The following is a 26649-nucleotide window of genomic DNA, read 5'->3' as shown; positions in this document are numbered from 1 at the left end:
GAGGTTAGCGGAGAAGATCAGAAACAGGAGCAGCAAGATTCCTTCGGCCATTATGTCCGATAATTCCAGGCCAACGGCAAAACAAATCAATATGTGAGATTGAGCCAAGTCATTAATTAAAGCCCATGTAATTCCCAACCCAGGAGAGAGGTTGGTGGGGGATGGTCCGAGGCCCGTGGGGGGCACAGCGCCTGCTCCTTGTAATTAGGGGGCCTGATGGAATTTGTAATACACTTACTCTGCTGCTGCGGCTGCGGAGGATGATGATGATGATGGGCATCCAGCGGAAACTACGCGACATGAATCCCAGTCCAGCCAAAGAAAAATCAATTACCGTATTTGAATTGCAAAAATATTTTTGAAAGATTGGAAGACCCCCGGGATCCGCCATGTCTATGTTTTACAGGGGACCCCCGGAGTGAGAGCTGCTTATATATCCAGAACGTCAGCAGGGAAGTCCTAGTTCAGAGCAGCGGGGGCAACTTTTTAGCCAGTTTAGTGCAGGGCTTGTAAAGGCAATACTGCTCATAAAGAGTTCAGTGCCGCCAAGTGAAACGCCACTAACCACCAGGGCCTGGATTTCACAGACCACAGGGCAATGACATTACCTGACGTTATCAGGTGGTAAAGGTTTTATCTACCACTAACCACCAGGATCTGGACAGACCTCTCCATAGGGAATCAAGGCCGCGTGTTGTTACTAAATAATGGAGAATTCGTCTACCACTAACCACCAGGGCCTGGATATCAATGATCTTAGGAAATCGAAGGAGCATGCTATTAAGTCATACAAGATAAATCTAATCGAATCACAGAAATCCAATTTCCACAGAATTTCATCCCTGCCACCAAAGGACCTGCTTACATTATTTCAGTGTTTTTCTCGTTAGCCCAGGAGAAAGTGTTATCGAGGACAAGGCAACTGAATTCCTGCTGTCATTCCGATTCAGTTATGAGAGCAGACTGGTCACTTTATGATGGGGCTGCTGATTGAACTCAGTGTCTTCTTCTGTTAATGGTTACCACCAATGAACCACGTCCAGTCATCAATGGTTTATATCAAAATGGCTTTACAGGCAAGGACATTGCTGCTTGTAAGATTGCTCCTAAATCAACCATCTAGGGGATCATCAAGAATTTCTAAGAGAGAGATTCAATTGGTGAGAAGAAGGCACTCAAGAAAGTCCAGCAAGAGTCAGGACCCTCTATTACAGAGGATTCAGCTACGGATCAGTGCAGCACCAGTGCAGAGCTTGCTCAGGAGCGGCAGCAGGCAGGTGCTCAGTGAGGTCAGGGCTTCTGGAGGCTGACCTGGGGTCAAGAATGGCAGCAAAGAAGCCACTTCTCTCCAAGAAGAACATCAAGGACAGACTGACATTCTGCAGTAAGTACAAGAATCGGACTGCTAAGGACGGAGGAAAAGTTATGGTCTTTGTTGAAGACCCCTACAGACTGTTTGGAACATCTGGAAGAATGATTGTTCGGAGAGGAAAAGGTGACGCTGCCATGAGTCCTGTGTCATCCAACAGTAAAGCCTCCTGAGACCTTTCATGGCAGGGGGCTTCTCATCCATGGAGGGGGTCACTCACAATTTTGTCTAAGAAAATGGCCATGAATAAAGAATGGGGTCTAATCATCTTCCATCATCCCGGACAATGTGATAATGATGCTTTTTCCAGCATGTTGGAGGTCACTTCACAAGGAAAAAGTGAGAACTACGGTAAGTGGCTCAGTGAGCAAAACATTGGCATTTTGGGGTCTACGGACTGAAACTTCCCAGAATCTCAGTCCCATTGAGAACCTGCGGTCAATGCTCAAAAAGTGACAAAGGAAAACCCAGGAATAGCAACAAGCTCTGAGCTCTGATGAGACAAGAACGGGGCGGCCGTCAGTCAGGATCTGCCCCAAGAGAATGCAGCGTGTGAACGAGCCGTAAGGACTATTGGACACTTTGACGTATTTGTAGCAGTTTTTTTCAGCGCATATTTTCATTCCTAAAAAAAAATATTGCGTTTTACAGTCCCAGCAAAGTGAATTAGATTTCTGAAGTCTCGTGCACACGCAGCTTTTTATTTCCGAGCACATTTCATATGTTTCAGTTCATTCCGCATTTCTGCAGCTTGTCCTTCATCGTTGTTGTCCTTCATCGTTGTTGTCCTTCATCGTTGTTGTCCTTCATCGTTGTTGTCCTTCATCGTTGTTGTCCTTCATCGTTGTTGTCCTTCACCGTTGTTGTCTTTCATCGTTGTTGTCTTTCAGCCTTTTTCACCCATTTAAATGAATGCATAAAAAAACACGTAAAAAGGCAACAAAATCATATAAAAAGAATGTGCATATTGAACACTGTGCTTTGCTTGACGAGTTTTTATTCTACAAACATCCACTGCAAAAACTCAACATGGAACATACCCTAGCCCTAAAACTGAAAATTTCTGCCCCCTTAAACTGTAGGGCTTGGGGAAAAACTGCCCCCCCCCCCTGGGTCTCCACCGGAGAATGGAGTCTCAGCTTGTCACTGGTCTGTAAGGAAGCCTATCATATATATAAAAAAATAAAATAAATTTATCGTATATAAAAGTACATAATTAAACTTTAAATAAAATAATAAATATAAAAAAATAATAAAAATCTGTAATAAAATAAAACCCCGATTCTGTGTACGCCACTTCCTTATGATGTAGGTGACAATGTATTAATGTATTATATATAGAACTAGTAACAATGTTTCAAAACTGAGAAAAGAAGAAGACAATTGGGTTTCTTATTGTATCTGCTGTTTGGATAGAATTACCGTAGTTTTCGCGGCCCTGATCCAATATAAGCAATGTCAGCGCCAGAGTGACAGATGGACCCGTGCGATTCTGGCTCCGTCCCGGGACATGGATTCCGCGTTCTCGTATTTGTGGGTGAGGGGCGAGAGATTAGTGTTCGCGGTATAATAAATCAGGCGCAGGAGAGGGAAGGCCAGATCCTCTACCAATATTCAGGAATCACACATCCGCAGCGAGCGAGGACGGATTGTGAGGTTTGTGTGCGTTTACCCAAGAAATATCGAGCTCACCGTGGGAATCGGCCACGATATTGTCTATAGGGGCTCAGTATAGATCCTGAGTGGCACACAGCGATGTACACTCACTGTATGGCGGCACGTGCCGTCATCGTCACAGCGCTGAGCCGTACACGAGGCATTGTACAGGTACAGGGGTGACACTAAGCGTGCAGGACCATGGCTTTGTAGGACAGCCCTGAGGATGAGCTACTAAAAATCACATAGTGGAATAAAGCAGCACATGGCGGTATTATTTATGAGCTGAACTTGCAGCATTATGTGAGCTCTCTAGGACGTCATCTGGCTGCTACAAAGTAAATGGTGGAATTATGTTCCCAGTATGTGGCAGTATTAGCTGAGAAATCCAGGCAGACACTTACCCACCATGTAATAAAATCAGGAGGCGTCTGATCGGCTGCAAATGTATCCTGCGGCCGGACAACGACCCCCAACATCCAGCCAATGTCATTAAGAGCGAGGAGTCCTGGGGGTGATGATCCGGCCCCACAGATCCCTGATCTCCCTGTCTGGGGGCACAGGCCTCATACACAGGAGATCTGGGGTCAGGTCTCCAAGATGTTTGGCACCAACTCCTGCCGAGACCCTCCATAACCTGTGTATAAGTGACGAGGAGAAGTGATGGAGGAGATGGGCGGTCGCCAGATACTGATGATGGAAGAAATGGGCAGTCACCAGATACTGATGATGGAGGCGACGGGCGGTCACCAGATACTGATGATGGAGGAGACAGTTGGTCACCAGATGCTGATGATGGAGGAGACAGTTGGTCACCAGATGCTGATGATGGAGGTGATGGGCGGTCGCCAGATACTTATGATGGAGGCGACGGGCAGTGACAATATACTGATGATGGAGGAGATGGGCAGTCACCAGATGCTGATGATGGAGGCGACGGGCAGTGACAATATACTGATGATGGAGATGACAGTCAGTCACCAGATACTGATGATGGAGGCAACGGGCAGTGACAATATACTGATGATGGAGGAGATGGGTGGTCACCAAATGCTGATGATGGAGGTGACGGGCAGTAACCATATACTGATGGAGGCGACAGTCAGTCACCAGATACTTATGATGGAGGCGACGGGCAGTGACAATATACTGATGATGGAGGAGATGGGTGGTCACCAGATACTGATGATGGTGGCGACGGGCAGTGACATTATAATGATGATGGAGGAGATGGGTGGTCACCAGATACTGATGATGGTGGCGACGGGCAGTGACATTATAATGATGATGGAGGTGATGGACGTCACCAGATACTGATGATGGAGGTGACGGGCAGTGACAATATACTGATGATGGAGGAGATGGGCAGTCACCAGATACTGATGATGGAGGGGACAGTCACCAGATACTGAAGATGGAGGCAGCGGGCAGTCACAATATACTGATCATGGAGGAGATGGGCAGTCACCAGATACTGATGATGGAGGAGATGAGCGGTCATGAGATACTGATGGGATACAATTGATAAAAATTAACTATTAACACTGCTATTTTTGAAGGCTTCTTAGTTTGCAGCATTTTTCTCCACTCCGCACAGTACTGTATATATATATATATATACTATATATACTCACACACTCACATATATATACTTTACATTCAGCTTGCGCCATCTAGTGGCAGCTTTGATATCTGCATTCCTGTCTATATAATCATCATCTTGTCCTCATTCTCTTCAGCTGGCACAGTGCATGCTGGGAGTTGTAGTTTCACAAGAACTGGAGATGCAAACACATGTCCACGTTTCTTTATGTCCTTTATTACGCCTGGGTCGTGTGCACAGAACATCACATTATATTACAGGGTCCATTGGAGACACATTATCAGGCTGCGGCATTAATTACGGTACTTTTTGCTTATTTACAGATGCCCGGGGTGTAAACTCATCATTATTCCCAGCGTTTTGTGCTCCTACTCTGGGGGGCTGAATGCAGAGAGGGTCTGCGGATTCGTGGTGCTATTACAGTCCAGGTGCACCCATATAATGGGAATCTCGGGGTTCCTGAGGGGTGCGGGGCACGCACAGACTACTCCCTTAATGGACGGGGTTGGCAGGTGAGCTGTTTTGCAGATTTATGGCGTTCACAACCCATCTGGTCACCTCTTGTGCTTCGCCATTTGTCAGCCACCCCTGCTTGTTCAGGGTCTGCATTCTTGGACATGTAGAGCTGCCGCCACATATTGCATCATCACCCAATGCTGAAAACCACATGTCCACTAAGCGGCGCAGATGATTCCAAGTGGTAACCAGCAGAATTATGAATGCAGCTCTGGATGTGGCTGAAGCGTGACACATGGCATGGCGGCACAGTGTCCTACGGGGGTGTAATTCTGCAGGTGAATTCTGTCCAGGTATCAGTCCATGGTCTTCTGGGGTTTGACATTTCCGGAGTGAATATTATGTACAAATGTTTTGGGGTATCCCATTCTGCGTCTTTGTTCTTGATGACCCCTCTCAGAAGGAGGAGCCGCTCTCACTCATCCGCTTCTTCTTATTAGATCTCCGCCGGTTCCTCAGACAGACCGCTATCCCGACCACGGCACAACCCAGAGCCACGCCGCCGATGGAGGCCACAATCACTGACCACATCGGCACCTGGTCACCGTCACTATCACCATCACCGTCAGCTTCAGGTGGGAGATCAACGTCTGGGAGACCACTGTTCTTCAGGGTGTAGAGGAACGGGTGGTCCTGAGACAGAGAAGAGGAGACATTACATGTGGGCCATACTCCGAAATGTCTGCCATAACCCTAACCTCAGGTATGTGGGGGAGGGAATATAAAATGAAGAGGCGCAAGTATTGACACCAGTATTCAGTGCAGAATTAGTAATGTAATGTAGAATAGTGCGTACAGCTCAAAGTTTACCAGTATACATGAGTCAAGGCTTAGACAGTATTATGCACTATGTGGGGCTATTATACTGTATGAGGCACTAGGTGGGGGCCAATATACTGTACAGAGCACTATGTGTGGCCATTATACAGTATGGAGCACTATGTGGGGACCAATATACTGTACAGAGCACTATGTGTGGCCATTATACAGTATGAAGGACTATGTGGGGGCCAATATACTGTACAGAGCACTATGTGTGGCCATTATACAGTATGGAGCACTATGTGGGGGCCAATATACTGTACAGAGCACTATGTGTGGCCATTATACAGTATGAAGGACTATGTGGGGCCATTATACTGTATGAAGGACTATGTGTGGCCATTATAAAGTATGGAGCACTATGTGGGGCCATTATACTGTATGAAGGACTATGTGGGGCCATTATACTGTATGAAGGACTATGTGGGGCCATTATACTGTATGAAGGACTATGTGGGGCCATTATACTGTATGAAGGACTATGTGGGGCCATTATACTGTATGGAGCACTGTGTGGGGTGCACTATACTGCATTATGTGAGGCTTTTATACTATATGGAGTGCTTTGTGGGGCTATTATACTGTATGGGGCACTATGTGGGGCCATTATACTGTATGAAGGACTATGTGGGGCCATTATACTGTATGGAGCACTGTGTGGGGCCATTATACTGTATGGGTGACTATGTGTGGATATTACATCACTTGAAGCACTATGTGAGGCCATTATACTGTATGGAGGACTATGTGTGGACATTATACCGCTTGGAGCAGTATGTGGGGCCATTATACGGTATTGAGGACCATGTGGGGCCATTATACTGTATGGAGCACTCTGTGAGGCCATTATACTGTATGGAGCACTATGTGGGGCCATTATACAGTATGGAGCACTATGTGGGGCTATTCACTGTATGGAGGAGTATGTGGGGCCATTATACTGTATGAAGGACTATGTGGGGCCATTATACTGTATGGACCACTGTGTGGGGCCATTATACTGTATGGGTGACTATGTGTGGACATTACACCGCTTGGAGCACTATGTGGGGCCATTATACTGTATTGAGGACTATGTGGGGCCATTATACTGTATGGACTGCTGTGTTGGGCCCATTATACTATATGGGGCACTAGTTGGGGTCCATTATACTGTATGGAGCTCATTGTGGGGCCATTGTCCTGTATGGGGTACTAGGGTGGGATCTATTATACTGTATGGAGCACTATGTGGAGGCCATAATACTGTATTGAGAACTATGTGGGTTCCATTATACCTTTCGGAGCACTATGTGAGTCCATTATACTGTATAGAGGAAGATGTGGGTCCACTATACTGTATGGACCGCTGTGTGTGGCCCATTATACTGTATTGGGCACTAGGTTGGGTCCATTATAATGTATGGAGCACTACGTGGAGCCATTGTCCTGTATGGGGCACTAGGGTGGGGTCTATTATACTGTATGGATCACTATGTGGACTCCATTATACAGTATTGAGCACTATTGTGGTGTCCATTATATTGTATGGGGCACTATGCGTGGGCCATTATACTGTATGGGGCACTATGTGTGGGCCATTATACTGTATGGGGCACTATGTGGGGGCCATTCTACCGTCTGGAGGGCTGTGGGGGGATTAAAGTTGGGGAATCATACTGTATTGGGGGTCACCATACTTTGATGGGGAGGTTGAGAGGGGGTACAGTAGGGTCACCATACCATGCATGTGAAGGCTTGTTTGTGGGACAACCCCTTTAAGTTTACTTCCATATGTAAAGGTTCATTGTTATACTTGATGATCAGGAAAAACTTCCTTAATTGTAGACTTTTTTTTTTTTTTTTTTTTAAATAAATATCGAGGTTGGCCCTCAACTTTGGCCAAGCTTTTAATGTTGGCCCTCTGTATATGTGAGTTGGACTTTCCAAGCTTGGCTATTATCCCATACTATTGTACTTACGTTGGTCGGACAGTTTATTTTGGAGCGGCTGCGGGTGAAGTTGTTGTAGCTCAGTTTTTGGCCTACTGGCTCTATCTGAGGACAAAACAGAGGAGGAAACGTCTCATCACACGTCCAGTGAGATATTAGTATTGGAATACAAGTCAACTGGTGAATTTCAGATTTTGTATTTCAGCTTGGACACATGTGACATGTAGAGCGCCCCCCGAAGGTGTTACCATGTTGTTCCACAGGGCGATGGCCATCTCAGCCTGTCCTCTTTCTGAGAAATGGAAGCAGTCTGCTGCGAAGTAGGAAATGTCCGGTTCACCGTCCTGCGGTAAAGAGACGACATCTGAACATGGTGCACACTACTCCTCCAGAACTAATCCTGAGCTCTACTCTGCTCCTCCAGGACTAATCCCGAGCTCTACTCTCCTCCTCCAGGACTAATCCCGAGCTCTACTCTGCTCCTCCAGGACTAATCCGAGCTCTACTCTCCTCCTCCAGGACTAATCCCGAGCTCTACTCTGCTCCTCCAGGACTAATCCAAGCTCTACTCTCCTCCTCCAGGACTAATCTCGAGCTCTACTCTACTCCAGGACTAATCCACAGCTCTACACTACTCCTCCAGGACTAATCCAAAAATCTACACTCCTCCTCCAGGACAAATCCCGAGCTCTACACTGCTCCTCCAGGACTAATCCTGAGTTCTACACTCCTCCTTCAGGACTAATCCCGAGCTCTACACTCCTCCTCCAGGATTAAACCAGAAATCTACAGTACTCCTCCAGGACTAATCCACAGCTCTAGACCAGAGGTCCCCAACTCCAGTCCTCAAGGCCCACCAACAGGTCATGTTTTCAGGATTTCCTTTGCATTGCACAGGTGATGCAATTATTACCTGGGCAAGACTAAGGAAATCCTGAAAACATGACATGTTGGTGGGCCTTGAGGACTGGAGTTGGGGACCCCTGCTCTAGACTATTCCTCTGTGACTAAACCAGATATCTACACTCCTCCTCAAGGTCTAATCCACAGCTCTACACTCCTCCAGGACTAATCCACAGCACTACACTCCTCCTCCAGGACTAATCCACAGCACTACACTCCTCCTCCAGGACTAATCCACAGCACTACACTCCTCTTCCACAACTAATCCGCAGCTATACACTCCTGCAGGACTAATCCACAGCTCTACACTCCTCCAGGACTAATCCACAGCTCTACACTCCTCCTCCAGGACTAATCCACAGCTCTACACTCCTCCTCCAGGACTAATGCACACCTATACACTCCTCCTCCAGGACTAATCCGCAGCTCTACACTCCTCCTTCAGGACTAATCCACAGCTCTACACTCCTTCAGGACTAATCCACAGCTCTACACTCCTCCTCCAGGACTAAGAGAAAACCAACCATAAATAGAAAATTAGGGTCTCAACGTCAAACAGACTAATAAAAATAACTTTGATTATTATATTTAAAAGTACAACACCCATTAAAATCTTTTGAAGAATAGAAGTACAATCAATTAAAGCCATACAAGGTTTCACATCAATAAAGACATAAATGTATATACACAGTAGTGGGGACTATCAATTCCCTACAGATCCCTGTCAGTCACCTACCTGATAGCGGAGGTTGACACCCTAATAGTCACGATATGGACTAATCCAGATATCCCCACTAACTCCTCCAGGACTAATCCAGAAATCTCCACTACTCCTCCAGGACTAATCCAGAAATCCCCACTACTCCTCCAGGACTAATCCAGAAATCTCCACTATTCCTCCAGGACTAACCCAGAAATCTCCACTACACCTCCAGGACTAATCCAGAAATCTCTACTATTCCTCCAGGACTAATCCAGGAATCTCCACTACTCCTCCAGGACTAATCCAGAAATCTCCACTATTCCTCCAGGACTAATCAAGAATTCTCCACTACTCCTACAGGACTAATCCATAAATCTCCACTACTCCTCCAGGACTAATCCAGAAATATCCACTATTCCTCCAGGACTAATCCAGAAATCTCCACTACTCCTCCAGGACTAATCCAGAAATATATATCACTCCTCCAGGACTAATCCAGAAATATCCACTACTTCTCCAGGACTAATCCAGAATTCTCCACTACTCCTCCAGGACTAATCCAGAAATCCCCACTACTCCTCCAGGACTAATCCAGAAATCCCCACTACTCCAGAAATCTGCACTACTCCTCCAGGACTACTCCAGAAATCTGCACTCCTCCTCCAGGACTATTCCAGAAATCTGCACTACTCCTCCAGGACTACTCCAGAAATCTGCACTACTCCTCCAGGACTAATCCAGAAATCTGCACTACTCCTCCAGGACTACTCCAGAAATCTCCACTACTCCTCCAGGACTAATCCAGATATCCCCACTAACTCCTCCAGGACTAATCCAAAAATATCCACTACTCCTCCAGGACTAATCCAGAAATCTCCACTACTCCTCCAGGACTAATCCAGAAATATCCACTACTCCTCCAGGACTAATCCAGAAATCTCCACTATTCCTCCAGGACTAATCCAGAAATCTCCACTATTCCTCCAGGACTAATCCAGAAATCTCCACTACTCCTCCAGGACTAATCCAGAAATCTGCACTACTCCTCCAGGACTAATCCAGAAATCTGCACTACTCCTCCAGGACTACTCCAGAAATCTCCACTACTCCTCCAGGACTAATCCAGATATCCCCACTAACTCCTCCAGGACTACTCCAGAAATCTCCACTACTCCTCCAGGACTAATCCAGAAATCTCCACTACTCCTCCAGGACTAATCCAGAAATATCCACTACTCCTCCAGGACTAATCCAGAAATCTCCACTATTCCTCCAGGACTAATCCAGAAATCTCCACTACTCCTCCAGGACTAATCCAGAAATCTCCACTACTCCTCCAGGACTAATCCAGAAATCTGCACTACTCCTCCAGGACTAATCCAGAAATCTGCACTACTCCTCCAGGACTAATCCAGAAATCTGCACTACTCCTCCAGGACTACTCCAGAAATCTGCACTACTCCTCCAGGACTATTCCAGAAATCTGCACTACTCCTCCAGGACTACTCCAGAAATCTGCACTACTCCTCCAGGACTAATCCAGAAATCTGCACTACTCCTCCAGGACTACTCCAGAAATCTCCACTACTCCTCCAGGACTAATCCAGATATCCCCACTAACTCCTCCAGGACTAATCCAGAAATATCCACTATTCCTCCAGGACTAATCCAGAAATCCCCACTACTCCTCCAGGACTAATCCAGAAATCTCCACTATTCCTCCAGGACTAACCCAGAAATCTCCACTACTCCTCCAGGACTAATCCAGAAATCTCCACTACTCCTCCAGGACTAATCCAGAAATATCCACTACTCCTCTAGGACTAATCCAGAAATCTCCACTATTCCTCCAGGACTAATCCAGAAATCTCCACTATTCCTCCAGGACTAATCCAGAAATCTCCACTACTCCTCCAGGACTAATCCAGAAATCTCCACTACTCCTCCAGGACAAATCCAGAAATCTCCACTACTCCTCCAGGACTAATCCAGAAATCTCTACTATTCCTCCAGGACTAATCCAGGAATCTCCACTACTCCTCCAGGACTAATCCAGAAATCTCCACTATTCCTCCAGGACTAATCAAGAATTCTCCACTACTCCTACAGGACTAATCCATAAATCTCCACTACTCCTCCAGGACTAATCCAGAAATATCCACTATTCCTCCAGGACTAATCCAGAAATATCCACTATTCCTCCAGGACTAATCCAGAAATATCCACTACTCCTCCAGGACTAATCCAGAAATCCCCACTACTCCTCCAGGACTAATCCAGAAATCTCCACTATTCCTCCAGGACTAATCCAGAAATCTCCACTACTCCTCCAGGACTAATCCAGAAATCTCCACTATTCCCCCAGGACTAATCAAGAATTCTCCACTACTCCTCCAGGACTAATCCAGAAATATCCACTATTCCTCCAGGACTAATCCAGAAATCCCCACTACTCCTCCAGGACTAATCCAGAAATCTGCACTACTCCTCCAGGACTACTCCAGAAATCTGCACTACTCCTCCAGGACTAACCCAGAAATCTCCACTACTCCTCCAGGACTAATCCAGAAATCTCCACTACTCCTCCAGGACTAATCCAGAAATATCCACTACTCCTCTAGGACTAATCCAGAAATCTCCACTATTCCTCCAGGACTAATCCAGAAATCTCCACTATTCCTCCAGGACTAATCCAGAAATCTCCACTACTCCTCCAGGACAAATCCAGAAATCTCCACTACTCCTCCAGGAGTAATCCAGAAATCTCTACTATTCCTCCAGGACTAATCCAGGAATCTCCACTACTCCTCCAGGACTAATCCAGAAATCTCCACTATTCCTCCAGGACTAATCAAGAATTCTCCACTACTCCTACAGGACTAATCCATAAATCTCCACTACTCCTCCAGGACTAATCCAGAAATATCCACTATTCCTCCAGGACTAATCCAGAAATATCCACTATTCCTCCAGGACTAATCCAGAAATATCCACTACTCCTCCAGGACTAATCCAGAAATCTCCACTACTCCTCCAGGACTAATCCAGAAATCTGCACTACTCCTCCAGGACTAATCCAGAAATCTGCACTACTCCTCCAGGACTAATCCAGAAATCTGCACTACTCCTCCAGGACTACTCCAGAAATCTGCACTACTCCTCCAGGACTACTCCAGAAATCTGCACTACTCCTCCAGGACTATTCCAGAAATCTGCACTACTCCTCCAGGACTACTCCAGAAATCTGCACTACTCCTCCAGGACTAATCCAGAAATCTGCACTACTCCTCCAGGACTACTCCAGAAATCTCCACTACTCCTCCAGGACTAATCCAGATATCCCCACTAACTCCTCCAGGACTAATCCAGAAATATCCACTACTCCTCCAGGACTAATCCAGAAATCTCCACTACTCCTCCAGGACTAATCCAGAAATCTCCACTACTCCTCCAGGACTAATCCAGAAATCTCCACTATTCCTCCAGGACTAATCCAGAAATCTCCACTACTCCTCCAGGACTAATCCAGAAATCTCCACTACTCCTCCAGGACTCATCCAGAAATCTGCACTACTCCTCCAGGACTAATCCAGAAATCTGCACTACTCCTCCAGGACTACTCCAGAAATCTCCACTACTCCTCCAGGACTAATCCAGATATCCCCACTAACTCCTCCAGGACTACTCCAGAAATCTCCACTACTCCTCCAGGACTAATCCAGAAATCTCCACTACTCCTCCAGGACTAATCCAGAAATATCCACTACTCCTCCAGGACTAATCCAGAAATCTCCACTATTCCTCCAGGACTAATCCAGAAATCTCCACTACTCCTCCAGGACTAATCCAGAAATCTCCACTACTCCTCCAGGACTAATCCAGAAATCTGCACTACTCCTCCAGGACTAATTCAGAAATCTGCACTACTCCTCCAGGACTAATCCAGAAATATGCACTACTCCTCCAGGACTACTCCAGAAATCTGCACTACTCCTCCAGGACTATTGCAGAAATCTGCACTACTCCTCCAGGACTACTCCAGAAATCTGCACTACTCCTCCAGGACTAATCCAGAAATCTGCACTACTCCTCCAGGACTACTCCAGAAATCTCCACTACTCCTCCAGGACTAATCCAGATATCCCCACTAACTCCTGCAGGACTAATCCAGAAATATCCACTATTCCTCCAGGACTAATCCAGAAATCCCCACTACTCCTCCAGGACTAATCCAGAAATCTCCACTATTCCTCCAGGACTAACCCAGAAATCTCCACTACTCCTCCAGGACTAATCCAGAAATCTCCACTTCTCCTCCAGGACTAATCCAGAAATATCCACTACTCCTCTAGGACTAATCCAGAAATCTCCACTATTCCTCCAGGACTAATCCAGAAATCTCCACTATTCCTCCAGGACTAATCCAGAAATCTCCACTACTCCTCCAGGACTAATCCAGAAATCTCCACTACTCCTCCAGGACAAATCCAGAAATCTCCACTACTCCTCCAGGACTAATCCAGAAATCTCTACTATTCCTCCAGGACTAATCCAGGAATCTCCACTACTCCTCCAGGACTAATCCAGAAATCTCCACTATTCCTCCAGGACTAATCAAGAATTCTCCACTACTCCTACAGGACTAATCCATAAATCTCCACTACTCCTCCAGGACTAATCCAGAAATATCCACTATTCCTCCAGGACTAATCCAGAAATATCCACTATTCCTCCAGGACTAATCCAGAAATATCCACTACTCCTCCAGGACTAATCCAGAAATCCCCACTACTCCTCCAGGACTAATCCAGAAATCTCCACTATTCCTCCAGGACTAATCCAGAAATCTCCACTACTCCTCCAGGACTAATCCAGAAATCTCCACTATTCCCCCAGGACTAATCAAGAATTCTCCACTACTCCTCCAGGACTAATCCAGATATCCCCACTACTCCTCCAGGACTAATCCAGAAATATCCACTACTCCTCCAGGACTAATCCAGAAATCTCCACTACTCCTCCAGGACTAATCCAGAAATCTCCACTACTCCTCCAGGACTAATCCAGAAATCTGCACTACTCCTCCAGGACTAATCCAGAAATCTGCACTACTCCTCCAGGACTAATCCAGAAATCTGCACTACTCCTCCAGGACTACTCCAGAAATCTGCACTACTCCTCCAGGACTATTCCAGAAATCTGCACTACTCCTCCAGGACTACTCCAGAAATCTGCACTACTCCTCCAGGACTAATCCAGAAATCTGCACTACTCCTCCAGGACTACTCCAGAAATCTCCACTACTCCTCCAGGACTAATCCAGATATCCCCACTAACTCCTGCAGGACTAATCCAGAAATATCCACTATTCCTCCAGGACTAATCCAGAAATCCCCACTACTCCTCCAGGACTAATCCAGAAATCTCCACTATTCCTCCAGGACTAACCCAGAAATCTCCACTACTCCTCCAGGACTAATCCAGAAATCTCCACTACTCCTCCAGGACTAATCCAGAAATATCCACTACTCCTCTAGGACTAATCCAGAAATCTCCACTATTCCTCCAGGACTAATCCAGAAATCTCCACTATTCCTCCAGGACTAATCCAGAAATCTCCACTACTCCTCCAGGACTAATCCAGAAATCTCCACTACTCCTCCAGGACAAATCCAGAAATCTCCACTACTCCTCCAGGACTAATCCAGAAATCTCTACTATTCCTCCAGGACTAATCCAGGAATCTCCACTACTCTTCCAGGACTAATCCAGAAATCTCCACTATTCCTCCAGGACTAATCAAGAATTCTCCACTACTCCTACAGGACTAATCCATAAATCTCCACTACTCCTCCAGGACTAATCCAGAAATATCCACTATTCCTCCAGGACTAATCCAGAAATATCCACTATTCCTCCAGGACTAATCCAGAAATATCCACTACTCCTCCAGGACTAATCCAGAAATCCCCACTACTCCTCCAGGACTAATCCAGAAATCTCCACTATTACTCCAGGACTAATCCAGAAATCTCCACTACTCCTCCAGGACTAATCCAGAAATCTCCACTATTCCCCCAGGACTAATCAAGAATTCTCCACTACTCCTCCAGGACTAATCCAGATATCCCCACTACTCCTCCAGGACTAATCCAGAAATATCCACTATTCCTCCAGGACTAATCCAGAAATCCCCACTACTCCTCCAGGACTAATCCAGAAATCTGCACTACTCCTCCAGGACTACTCCAGAAATCTGCACTACTCCTCCAGGACTAACCCAGAAATCTCCACTACTCCTCCAGGACTAATCCAGAAATCTCCACTACTCCTCCAGGACTAATCCAGAAATATCCACTACTCCTCTAGGACTAATCCAGAAATCTCCACTATTCCTCCAGGACTAATCCAGAAATCTCCACTATTCCTCCAGGACTAATCCAGAAATCTCCACTACTCCTCCAGGACTAATCCAGAAATCTCCACTACTCCTCCAGGAGTAATCCAGAAATCTCTACTATTCCTCCAGGACTAATCCAGAAATATCCACTACTCCTCCAGGAGTAATCCAGAAATCTCCACTATTCCTCCAGGACTAATCCAGAAATCTCCACTACTCCTCCAGGACTAATCCAGAAATATCCACTACTCCTCTAGGACTAATCCAGAAATCTCCACTATTCCTCCAGGACTAATCCAGAAATCTCCACTATTCCTCCAGGACTAATCCAGAAATCTCCACTACTCCTCCAGGACTAATCCAGAAATCTCCACTACTCCTCCAGGAGTAATCCAGAAATCTCTACTATTCCTCCAGGACTAATCCAGAAATATCCACTACTCCTCCAGGACTAATCCAGAAATCTCCACTATTCCTCCAGGACTAATCCAGAAATCTCCACTACTCCTCCAGGACTAATCTAGAAATCTCCACTACTCCTCCAGGACTAATCCAGAAATCCCCTCTATTCCTCCAGGACTAATCCAGAAATATCCACTATTCCTCCAGGACTAATCCAGAAATCTCCACTACTCCTCCAGGACTAATCCAGAAATCCCCACTACTCCTCCAGGACTAATCCAGAAATCTCCACTACTCCTCCAGGACTAATCCAGAAATCTCCACTATTCCTCCAGGACTAATCCAGAAATCTCCACTACTCCTCCAGGACTAATCCAGAAATCTCCACTATTCCTCCAGGACTAATCCAGAAATATCCACTATTCCTCCAGGACTAATACAGAAATCTCCACTTCTCCTCCAGAACTAATCCAGAAATCTCCACTATTCCTCCAGGACTAATCCAGAAATATATATTACTCCTCCAGGACTAATCCAGAAATATCCACTACTTCTCCAGGACTAATCCAGAATTCTCCACTACTCCTCCAGGACTAATCCAGAAATCCCCACTACTCCTCCAGGACTAATCCAGAAATCCCCACTACTCCTCCAGGACTAATCCAGAAATCTCCACTACTCCTCTAGGACTAATCCAGAAATCTCCACTATTCCTTCAGGACTAATCAAGAAATCTCCACTACTCCTCCAGGACTAATCCAGAAAACTCCACTACTCCTCCAGGACTAATCCAAAAATCTCCACTACTCCTCCAGGACTAATCCAGAAATCTCCACTACTCCTCCAGCACTAATCCAGAATTCTCCACTATCCCTCCAGGACTAATCCAGAAATCTGCACTACTCCTCCAGGACTAATCCAGAAATCTCCACTACTCCTCCAGGACTAATCCAGAAATCTCCACTACTCCTCCAGGACTAATCCAGAATTCTCCACTACTCCTCAGGACTAATCCAGAAATCTCCACTACTCCTCCAGGACTAATCCAGAATTCTCCACTATCCCTCCAGGACTAATCCAGAAATCTCCACTACTCCTCAGGACTAATCCAGAAATCTCCACTACTCCTCAGGACTAATCCAGAAATCTCCACTACTCCTCCAGGACTAATCCAGAAAACTCCACTACTCCTCCAGGACTAATCCAGAATTCTCCACTATCCCTCCAGGACTAATCCAGAAATCTCCACTACTCCTCAGGACTAATCCAGAAATCTCCACTACTCCTCAGGACTAATCCAGAAATCTCCACTACTCCTCCAGGACTAATCCAGAAATCTCCACTACTCCTCCAGGACTAATCCAGAAATCTCCACTACTCCTCCAGGACTAATCCAGAAATCTCCACTACTCCTCCAGGACTAATCCAGAAATCTCCACTATCCCTCCAGGACTAATCCAGAAACCTACACTACTCCTACAGGACTAATCCAGAAATCCCCACTACTCCTCCAGGACTAATCCAGAAATCTCCACTATTCCTCCAGGACTAATCCAGAAATCTCCACTATTCCTCCAGGACTAATCCAGAAATCCCCACTACTCCTCCAGGACTAATCCAGAAATCTCCACTATTCCTCCAGGACTAATCCAGAAATATATATTACTCCTCCAGGACTAATCCAGAAATATCCACTACTTCTCCAGGACTAATCCAGAATTTTCCACTACTCCTCCAGGACTAATCCAGAAATCCCCACTACTCCTCCAGGACTAATCCAGAAATCCCCACTACTCCTCCAGGACTAATCCAGAAATCTCCACTACTCCTCCAGGACTAATCCAGAAATCTCCACTATTCCTTCAGGACTAATCCAGAAATCTCCACTACTCCTCTAGGACTAATCCAGAAAACTCCACTACTCCTCCAGGACTAATCCAAAAATCTCCACTACTCCTCCAGGACTAATCCAGAAATCTCCACTACTCCTCCAGCACTAATCCAGAATTCTCCACTATCCCTCCAGAACTAATCCAGAAATCTGCACTACTCCTCCAGGACTAATCCAGAAATCTCCACTACTCCTCCAGGACTAATCCAGAAATCTCCACTACTCCTCCAGGACTAATCCAGAATTCTCCACTACTCCTCCAGGACTAATCCAGAAATCTCCACTACTCCTCCAGGACTAATCCAGAATTCTCCACTATCCCTCCAGGACTAATCCAGAAATCTCCACTACTCCTCAGGACTAATCCAGAAATCTCCACTACTCCTCAGGACTAATCCAGAAATCTCCACTACTCCTCAGGACTAATCCAGAAATCTCCACTACTCCTCCAGGACTAATCCAGAAATCTCCACTACTCCTCCAGGACTAATCCAGAATTCTCCACTACTCCTCAGGACTAATCCAGAAATATCCACTACTCCTCCAGGACTAATCCAGAATTCTCCACTATCCTTCCAGGACTAATCCAGAAATCTCCACTACTCCTCAGGACTAATCCAGAAATCTCCACTACTCCTCAGGACTAATCCAGAAATCTCCACTACTCCTCCAGGACTAATCCAGAAATCTCTACTACTCCTCCAGGACTAATCCAGAAATCTCCACTACTCCTCCAGGACTAATCCAGAAATATCCACTATCCCTCCAGGACTAATCCAGAAATCTCCACTACTCCTCCAGGACTAATCCAGAAATCTCCACTACTCCTCCAGGACTGATCCAGAAATCTCCACTATCCCTCCAGGACTAATCCAGAAACCTACACTACTCCTACAGGACTAATCCAGAAATCTCCACTACTCCTCCAGGACTAATCCAGAAATCTCCACTACTCCTCCAGGACTAATCCAGAAATCTCCACTACTCCTCCAGGACTAATCCAGAAATCTCCACTATCCCTCCAGGACTAATCCAGAAATCTCCACTACTCCTCCAGGACTAATCCAGAAATCTCCACTACTCCTCCAGGACTAATCCAGAAATCTCCACTACTCCTCCAGGACTAATCCAGAATTCTCCACTACTCCTCCAGGACTAATCCAGAAATCTCCACTACTCCTCCAGGACTAATCCAGAAATCTCTACTACTCCTCCAGGACTAATCCAGAAATCTCCACTACTCCTCCAGGACTAATCCAGAAACCTACACTACTCCTACAGGACTAATCCAGAAATCTCCACTACTCCTCCAGGACTAATCCAGAAATCTCTACTACTCCTCCAGGACTAATCCAGAAATCTCCACTACTCCTCCAGGACTAATCCAGAAATATCCACTATCCCTCCAGGACTAATCCAGAAATCTCCACTACTCCTCCAGGACTAATCCAGAAATCTCCACTACTCCTCCAGGACTGATCCAGAAATCTCCACTATCCCTCCAGGACTAATCCAGAAACCTACACTACTCCTACAGGACTAATCCAGAAATCTCTACTATCCCTCCAGGACTAATACAGAAACCTCCACTACTCCTCCAGGACTAATCCAGAAATCTCCACTACTCCTCCAGGACTAATCCAAAAATCTCCACTACTCCTCCAGGACTAATCCAGAAATCTCCACTATCCCTCCAGGACTAATCCAGAAATCTCCACTACTCCTCCAGGACTAATCCAGAAATCTCCACTACTCCTCCAGGACTAATCCAGAAATCTCCACTACTCCTCCAGGACTAATCCAGAATTCTCCACTACTCCTCCAGGACTAATTCAGAAATCTCCACTACTCCTCCAGGACTAATCCAGAATTCTCCACTACTCCTCCAGGACTAATCCAGAAATCCCCACTACTCCTCCAGGACTAATCCAGAAATCCCCACTACTCCTTCAGGACTAATCCAGAAATCTCCACTACTCCTTCAGAACTAATCCAGAAATCTCCACTACTCCTCCAGGACTAATCCAGAAATCCCCACTACTCCTTCAGGACTAATCCAGAAATCTCCACTACTCCTTCAGGACTAATCCAGAAATCTCCACTACTCCTCCAGGACTAATCCAGAAATCTCCACTACTCCTCGGTCACTATTTGCACTCTCTTCTCAGTGTGTCTCATTGGTTGTAACTTACGCCGTCCACGGGAACCACAGTGTTGGTGAAGAATGGTTGAGCCACCACAGCAAAATCTTGCCGATCTTTGAATTTTTCAGCCAGAGCAGCTACATGGACCTGATCATAAGAAGAAGAAGAATGAGAAAGGGTCCGTTATTAATGATCACAATATATGATTCGTGAAGAGCACTCCAGCCCCAAAATCTGAGGTTTACATTCATTATATCTGTTTTTGGGAAAATTGGGAGAGAATTAATTTAGCCATCAAAGCCTTTCTGACAAATGTGCACAAGGTGCTATAAGGTTTATGATTCTGCCTCTCATTAATGGTCAGATTTGCTGTGACGACTCGGGGAAAGTTTGGTGACAGCCAGATGCAGATTTATAAGACTCTGTGCATGAGGCGCCCCCTAGTGGTGAAGCTCAGCTGTGTGAGACGCCCCCTAGTGGTGAAGCTCAGCTGTGTGAGATGCCCCCTAGTGGTGAAGCTCAGCTGTGTGAGACGCCCCCTAGTGGTGAAGCTCAGCTGTGTGAGACGCCCCCTAGTGGTGAAGCTCAGCTGTGTGAGATGCCCCCTAGTGGTGAAGCTCAGCTGTGTGAGATGCCCCTTAGTGGTGAAGCTCAGCTGTGTGAGGCGCCCCCTAGTGGTGAAGCTCAGCTGTGTGAGAAGCCCCCTAGTGGTGAAGCTCAGCTGTGTGAGATGCCCCCTAGTGGTGAAGCTCAGCTGTGTGAGACGCCCCCTAGTGGTGAAGCTCAGCTGTGTGAGACACCCCCTAGTGGTGAAGCTCAGCTGTGTGAGATGCCCCCTAGTGGTGAAGCTCAGCTGTGTGAGATGCCCCTTAGTGGTGAAGCTCAGCTGTGTGAGGCGCCCCCTAGTGGTGAAGCTCAGCTGTGTGAGAAGCCCCCTAGTGGTGAAGCTCAGCTGTGTGAGACGCCCCCTAGTGGTGAAGCTCAGCTGTGTGAGACGCCCCCTAGTGGTGAAGCTCAGCTGTGTGAGACACCCCCTAGTGGTGAAGCTCAGCTGTGTGAGACGCCTCTGTGTACAGGAGACCTGCCCCTATGAGACATTATCTCATCACCCACCTGCAAATCTCTGTTAAAGGTCTTCATTTCAGTGTATTCTGGGGATCCTTCCGGAGGGTTAATGATGCAAGGACAAAAATTTCTGTAAGAAGAGAAAACAAATCCTTCATTATTTAGTGTATATGTGTAATTAAGAACCTTCTCATTTATGCAATAAGGACTGGAGATTAATGTGACTGGATTTATCCACCTAAATGAGTATAAAGGGAATGTGTCGTCATAACATGGCCTCTGCTTAAATCAGATTTATAGGATAAATATATTTTTTAAATGTAATTTTCAATTAAACTATTATATAAAAAAACTGAAATCTTGCAATTTTTACACTGGCCAATGAGGCTAATACTAGACTCACACTTTCTGTTCTGTACAGAAGATTTTTCAGCAGTCCCATTATCATCACAAACCACATTACAATGAAAGGTAAACCCTCTATGTACAGTAGATAACACAGGATCCATCATCTTCAATAGGTGATGTCACAGCTCACCTTCACCTCCTGTACAATGACTGATAATGCCTCTATATACAGTTAGATGACACAGGATCCACCATTCACAATAGATGATATCACAGCTCACATCCTCCTCCTGTACAATGACTGATAACACCTCTATATACAGTAGATAACACAGGATCCACCATTCACAATAGGTGATATCACAGCTCACCTCCTCCTCCTGTACAATGACTGATAACACCTCTATATACAGTAGATAACACAGGATCCACCATTCACAATAGGTGATATCACAGCTCACCTCCTCTTCCTGTACAATGACTGATAACACCTCTATATATAGTAGATAACTGTTGTGAATTCAGCTTTTGGGCTCCCTCCGGTGGTTGTAGAGGGTAATGCAGTTGTGCCTGGACTGCAGGAGTGGACAGGTGTATCTACTAATTGCAAAACTGACTGGGGTATATAGCTTTGCAGGATCCTTTAGTCAGTGCCAGTTGTCCATTGTTCTTGAAGGATTCACTTCCCTGCTGGTCTCTCCAGTTTACTGTGCTTTTCTACAAAGATAAGTCCTGGCTTTGTTTTTGCTGTCCACCTGCTGTGGACCTTATAGTTCAGTGCATTTTCATGTTTTTGTCTTGTCCAGCTTAGTCTGTGAAGGATTTTTGCAGCCTAGCTATTTCTCTGGAGATGCAGATATACCCCCCATGTCTTTAGTCAGATGTGGTATTTTCATATTTTCTGTGGTGGATATTTTCTAGTGTTTTTATACTGACCACATAGTACTCTGTTCTATTCTTTCTTTTTAGCTAGTATGGCCTCCTATGCTAAAATCTGATTTCATATCTGCGTATGTTATTTCCCTCTCCTCTCATAGTCAATATTTGTGGGGGGCTATCTATCCTTTGGGGATTTTCTCTGAGGCAAGATAGGTTTCCTGTTTCTGTCTTTAGGGGTAGTTAGATCTTAGGCTGTGCCGAGGGGTCTAGGGAGCGTCAGGTACCCCCCACGGCTACTTCTAGTTGCGCTGCTAGGTTCAGGGTTTGCGGTCAGTACAGGGACCACCTTCTCCAGAGTCCGTCTCATGCTGCTCCTAGGCAACCAGTTCATAACAGATAACACAGGATCCACCATTCAAAATAGATTATATCACAGCTCACCTCCTCCTCCTGTACAATGACTGATAACTCCTCTATATACAGTAGATAACACAGGATCCACCATTCACAATAGGTGATGTCACAGCTCACCTCCTCCTCCTGTACAATGGCTAATAACACCTCTATATACAGCTGATAACACAGGATCCTCCATTCACAATAGGTGATGTCACAGCTCATCTCCTCCTCCTCCTGTACAATGACTGATAACACCTCTATATACAGCTGATGACACAGGATCCACCTTTCACAATAGGTGATGTCACAGCTCACCTCCTCCTCCTGTACAATGACTGATAACACCTCTATATACAGCTGATGACACAGGATCCACCTTTCACAATAGGTGATGTCACAGCTCACCTCCTCCTCCTGTACAATGACTGATAACACCTCTATATACAGTAGATAACACAAAATCCGCCATTCACTATAGGTGATGTCACAGCTCACCTCCTCCTCCTGTACAATGACTGATAACACCTCTATATACAGTAGATAACACAGGATCCACCATTCACAATAGGTGATGTCACAGCTCACCTCCTCCTCCTGTATAACAACTGATAACACCTCTATATACAGCTGATGACACAGGATCCACCATTCACAATAGGTGATGTCACAGCTCACCTCCTCCTTAATAAGAAAGCCTTATAAATATAAGCGCCCTCACAGCAGCACAGAGGAATGTGGAGAAGTCAGACATAGCTGGTTTAAGTACATTATATACTATTTTTGTGCGTTTCTTCCAGTTTTCTTCTGTTTATTCTCACGGTCTTCATTTTTCAATGCATTTTATTGGTTTTGCTACCCATAGGTGGCAGTAGAGAGACAGCTTTCCATTTTCAGGATGAGAGCTCATTTCCATACTCTTTTCCCAGAATGCAACTGTGTCTCCACAAGGAAAACCAAGAGCAGCCACATTCTTACTGATATCAAGATAGCGGTTAGCAGATCACATTGTGTTACGGACACTTACGGCTTTAAGAGGCTGCAGCCAATCGTCTCCCCTTTGATGTCACGCAGTCCTTCGATCTGCATGATTTGCACCAGGTTTACAAAAGCACGAGGAATCTATATGGAATCATAAGCCGGGAGATGTGTGTGAACATCCAGTGTCCGATGGAAAAGTAGTCATGCTTAAAACATATAGGACAATACAGCAGGGGGTATCTATAGGACGGGGTCAGGGGTGTCAGATGTGAATGTAAGGGCCCCACCTTCTCATAGAAAATATTCACTGCGGTCTCCACATACTTCACGTGATTGGTCACAGAATGGCGCTCCTGGAAAAAAAATGCAATATCGTCATTAATTATCTCAACAGTAAAATATTCCTGTCCTGGACGCTTAAATATAAATTCTAAAGAATGCGGCGTTTATATGTAAATTCTAGAAAAAAAAGCATCAGTTTACATATAAATTCTAGAAGAATGCGGCAGTTTAAATATAAATTCTAGAAGAATGCGGCAGCTTAAATAAAAATTCTAGAAAAAAAATCGGCAGTTTAAGTTTAAATTCTAGAAGAATGCGGCAGTTTATATGTAAATTCTAGAAAAAAAGCGTCAGTTTAAGTTTAAATTCTAGAATAATGCAGCAATTTAAATTTAAATTCTAGAAGAATGCGGCAGTTTAAATTTACATTCTAGAATAATGCGGGGGTTTAAATATTCTAGAAGAATGCGGCAGCTTAAATATAAATTCTAGAAGAATGCGACAGTTTAAATTGTAGAAGAATGCGGCGGTTTAAATATTCTAGAAGAATGCAACAGTTTAAGTTTAAATTCTAGAAGAATGCGGAAGTTTAATTTAAATTCTAGAAGAATGCGGCAGTTTAAATATAAATTCTAGAAGAATGCGGCAGTTTAAATTTAAATTCTAGAAGAATGCGGCAGTTTAATTTAAATTCTAGAAGAATGCGACAGTTTAGATTTAAATTCTAGAAGAATGCGGCGGTTTAAATATTCTAGAAGAATGCGGCAGTTTAAATATAAATTCTAGAAGAATGCGACAGTTTAAATTCTAGAAGAATGCGGCGGTTTAAATATTCTAGAAGAATGCGGCAGTTTAAATATAAATTCTAGAAGAATGCGACAGTTTAAATTTAAATTCTAGAAGAATGCGGCGGTTTAAATATTCTAGAAGAATGCGGCAGTTTAAATATAAATTCTAGAAGAATGCGACAGTTTAAATTTAAATTCTAGAAGAATGCGGCAGTTTAAATTTAAATTATAGAAGAATGCGACAGTTTAAATATAAATTCTAGAAGAATTCGGCAGTTTAATTTAAATTGTAGAAGAATGAGACAGTTTAAATATAAATTTTAGAAGAATGCGTCAGTTTAAATATAAATTCTAGAAGAATGCGGCGGTTTAAATATTCTAGAAGAATGTGGCAGTTTAAATATAAATTCTAGAAGAATGCGACAGTTTAAATTTCAATTCTAGAAGAATGCGGCAGTTTAAATTTAAATTATAGAAGAATGCGGCAGCTTAAATTAAATTCTAGAAGTTTGCAGCAGTTTAAATATAAATTCTAGAAGAATGCGGCAGTTTAAATTAAATTCTAGAAGAATGCGGCAGTTTAAATATAAATTCTAGAAGAACGCGGCAGTTTAAATATAAATTCTAGAACAATGCGGCAGTTTAAATATAAATTCTAGAAGAATGCAGCAGTTTAAATATAAATTCTAGAAGAATGCGGTAGTTTAAATTAAATTCTAGAAGAATGCGGCAGTTTAAATTATATTCTAGAAGAATGCGGCAGTTTAAATATAAATTCTAGAAGAATGCGGCAGTTTAAATTAAATTCTAGAAGAATGCGGCAGTTTAAATATAAATTCTAGAAGAATGCGGCAGTTTAAATATAAATTCTAGAAGAATGCGGCAGTTTAAATTAAATTATAGAAGAATGCGGCAGTTTAACTATAAATTCTAGAAGAATGCGGCAGTTTAAATATAAATTCTAGAAAAATGCGGCAGTTTAAATATAAATTCTAGAACAATGCGGCAGTTTAAATATAAATTCTAGAAGAATGCAGCAGTTTAAATATAAATTCTAGAAGAATGCGGCAGTTTAAATATAAATTATAGAAGAATGCGGCAGTTTAAATATAAATTCTAGAAGAATGCGGCAGTTTAAATATAAATTCTAGAAGAATGCGGCAGTTTAAATATAAATTCTAGAAGAATGCGGCAGTTTAAATATAAATTCTAGAAGAATGCGGCAGTTTAAATATAAATTCTAGAAGAATGCGGCAGTTTAAATATAAATTCTAGAAGAATGCGGCAGTTTAAATATAAATTCTAGAAGAATGCGGCAGTTTAAATTAAATTCTAGAAGAATGCGGCAGTTTAAATTAAATTCTAGAAGAATGCGGCAGTTTAAATTAAATTCTAGAAGAATGCGGCAGTTTAAATTAAATTCTAGAAGAATGCGGCAGTTTAAATTAAATTCTAGAAGAATGCGGCAGTTTAAATATAAATTCTAGAAGAATGCAGCAGTTTAAATATAAATTATAGAAGAATGCGGCAGTTTAAATATAAATTCTAGAAGAATGCGGCAGTTTAAATT

The 26649-nt window shown here is 44.4% G+C and overlaps 1 protein-coding gene across 1 annotated transcript in view; it reads right to left on the bottom strand.

The window, feature by feature from the left end:
- Window positions 1-4822: 4822 nt before the first annotated feature.
- Window positions 4823-26649, bottom strand: part of PLB1 (phospholipase B1) — a 126319-nt gene continuing 104492 nt past the window's right edge. The window contains exons 51-57 of the mRNA XM_069768351.1: window positions 24297-24362; window positions 24056-24150; window positions 21454-21535; window positions 20389-20487; window positions 8146-8241; window positions 7928-8002; window positions 4823-5777 (exon numbers count right to left, since the gene is read on the bottom strand). Coding sequence (XP_069624452.1) covers window positions 5541-5777; window positions 7928-8002; window positions 8146-8241; window positions 20389-20487; window positions 21454-21535; window positions 24056-24150; window positions 24297-24362 — 750 coding nt within the window. The 3' untranslated portion in view covers window positions 4823-5540. The remainder of the gene's footprint in view (window positions 5778-7927; window positions 8003-8145; window positions 8242-20388; window positions 20488-21453; window positions 21536-24055; window positions 24151-24296; window positions 24363-26649) is intronic.

Source organism: Ranitomeya imitator, chromosome 5 (assembly GCF_032444005.1).
Source record: "Ranitomeya imitator isolate aRanImi1 chromosome 5, aRanImi1.pri, whole genome shotgun sequence".
NCBI classification, from domain to species: domain Eukaryota; kingdom Metazoa; phylum Chordata; class Amphibia; order Anura; family Dendrobatidae; genus Ranitomeya; species Ranitomeya imitator.
This window is presented reverse-complemented; position numbering and strand designations above follow the sequence as displayed.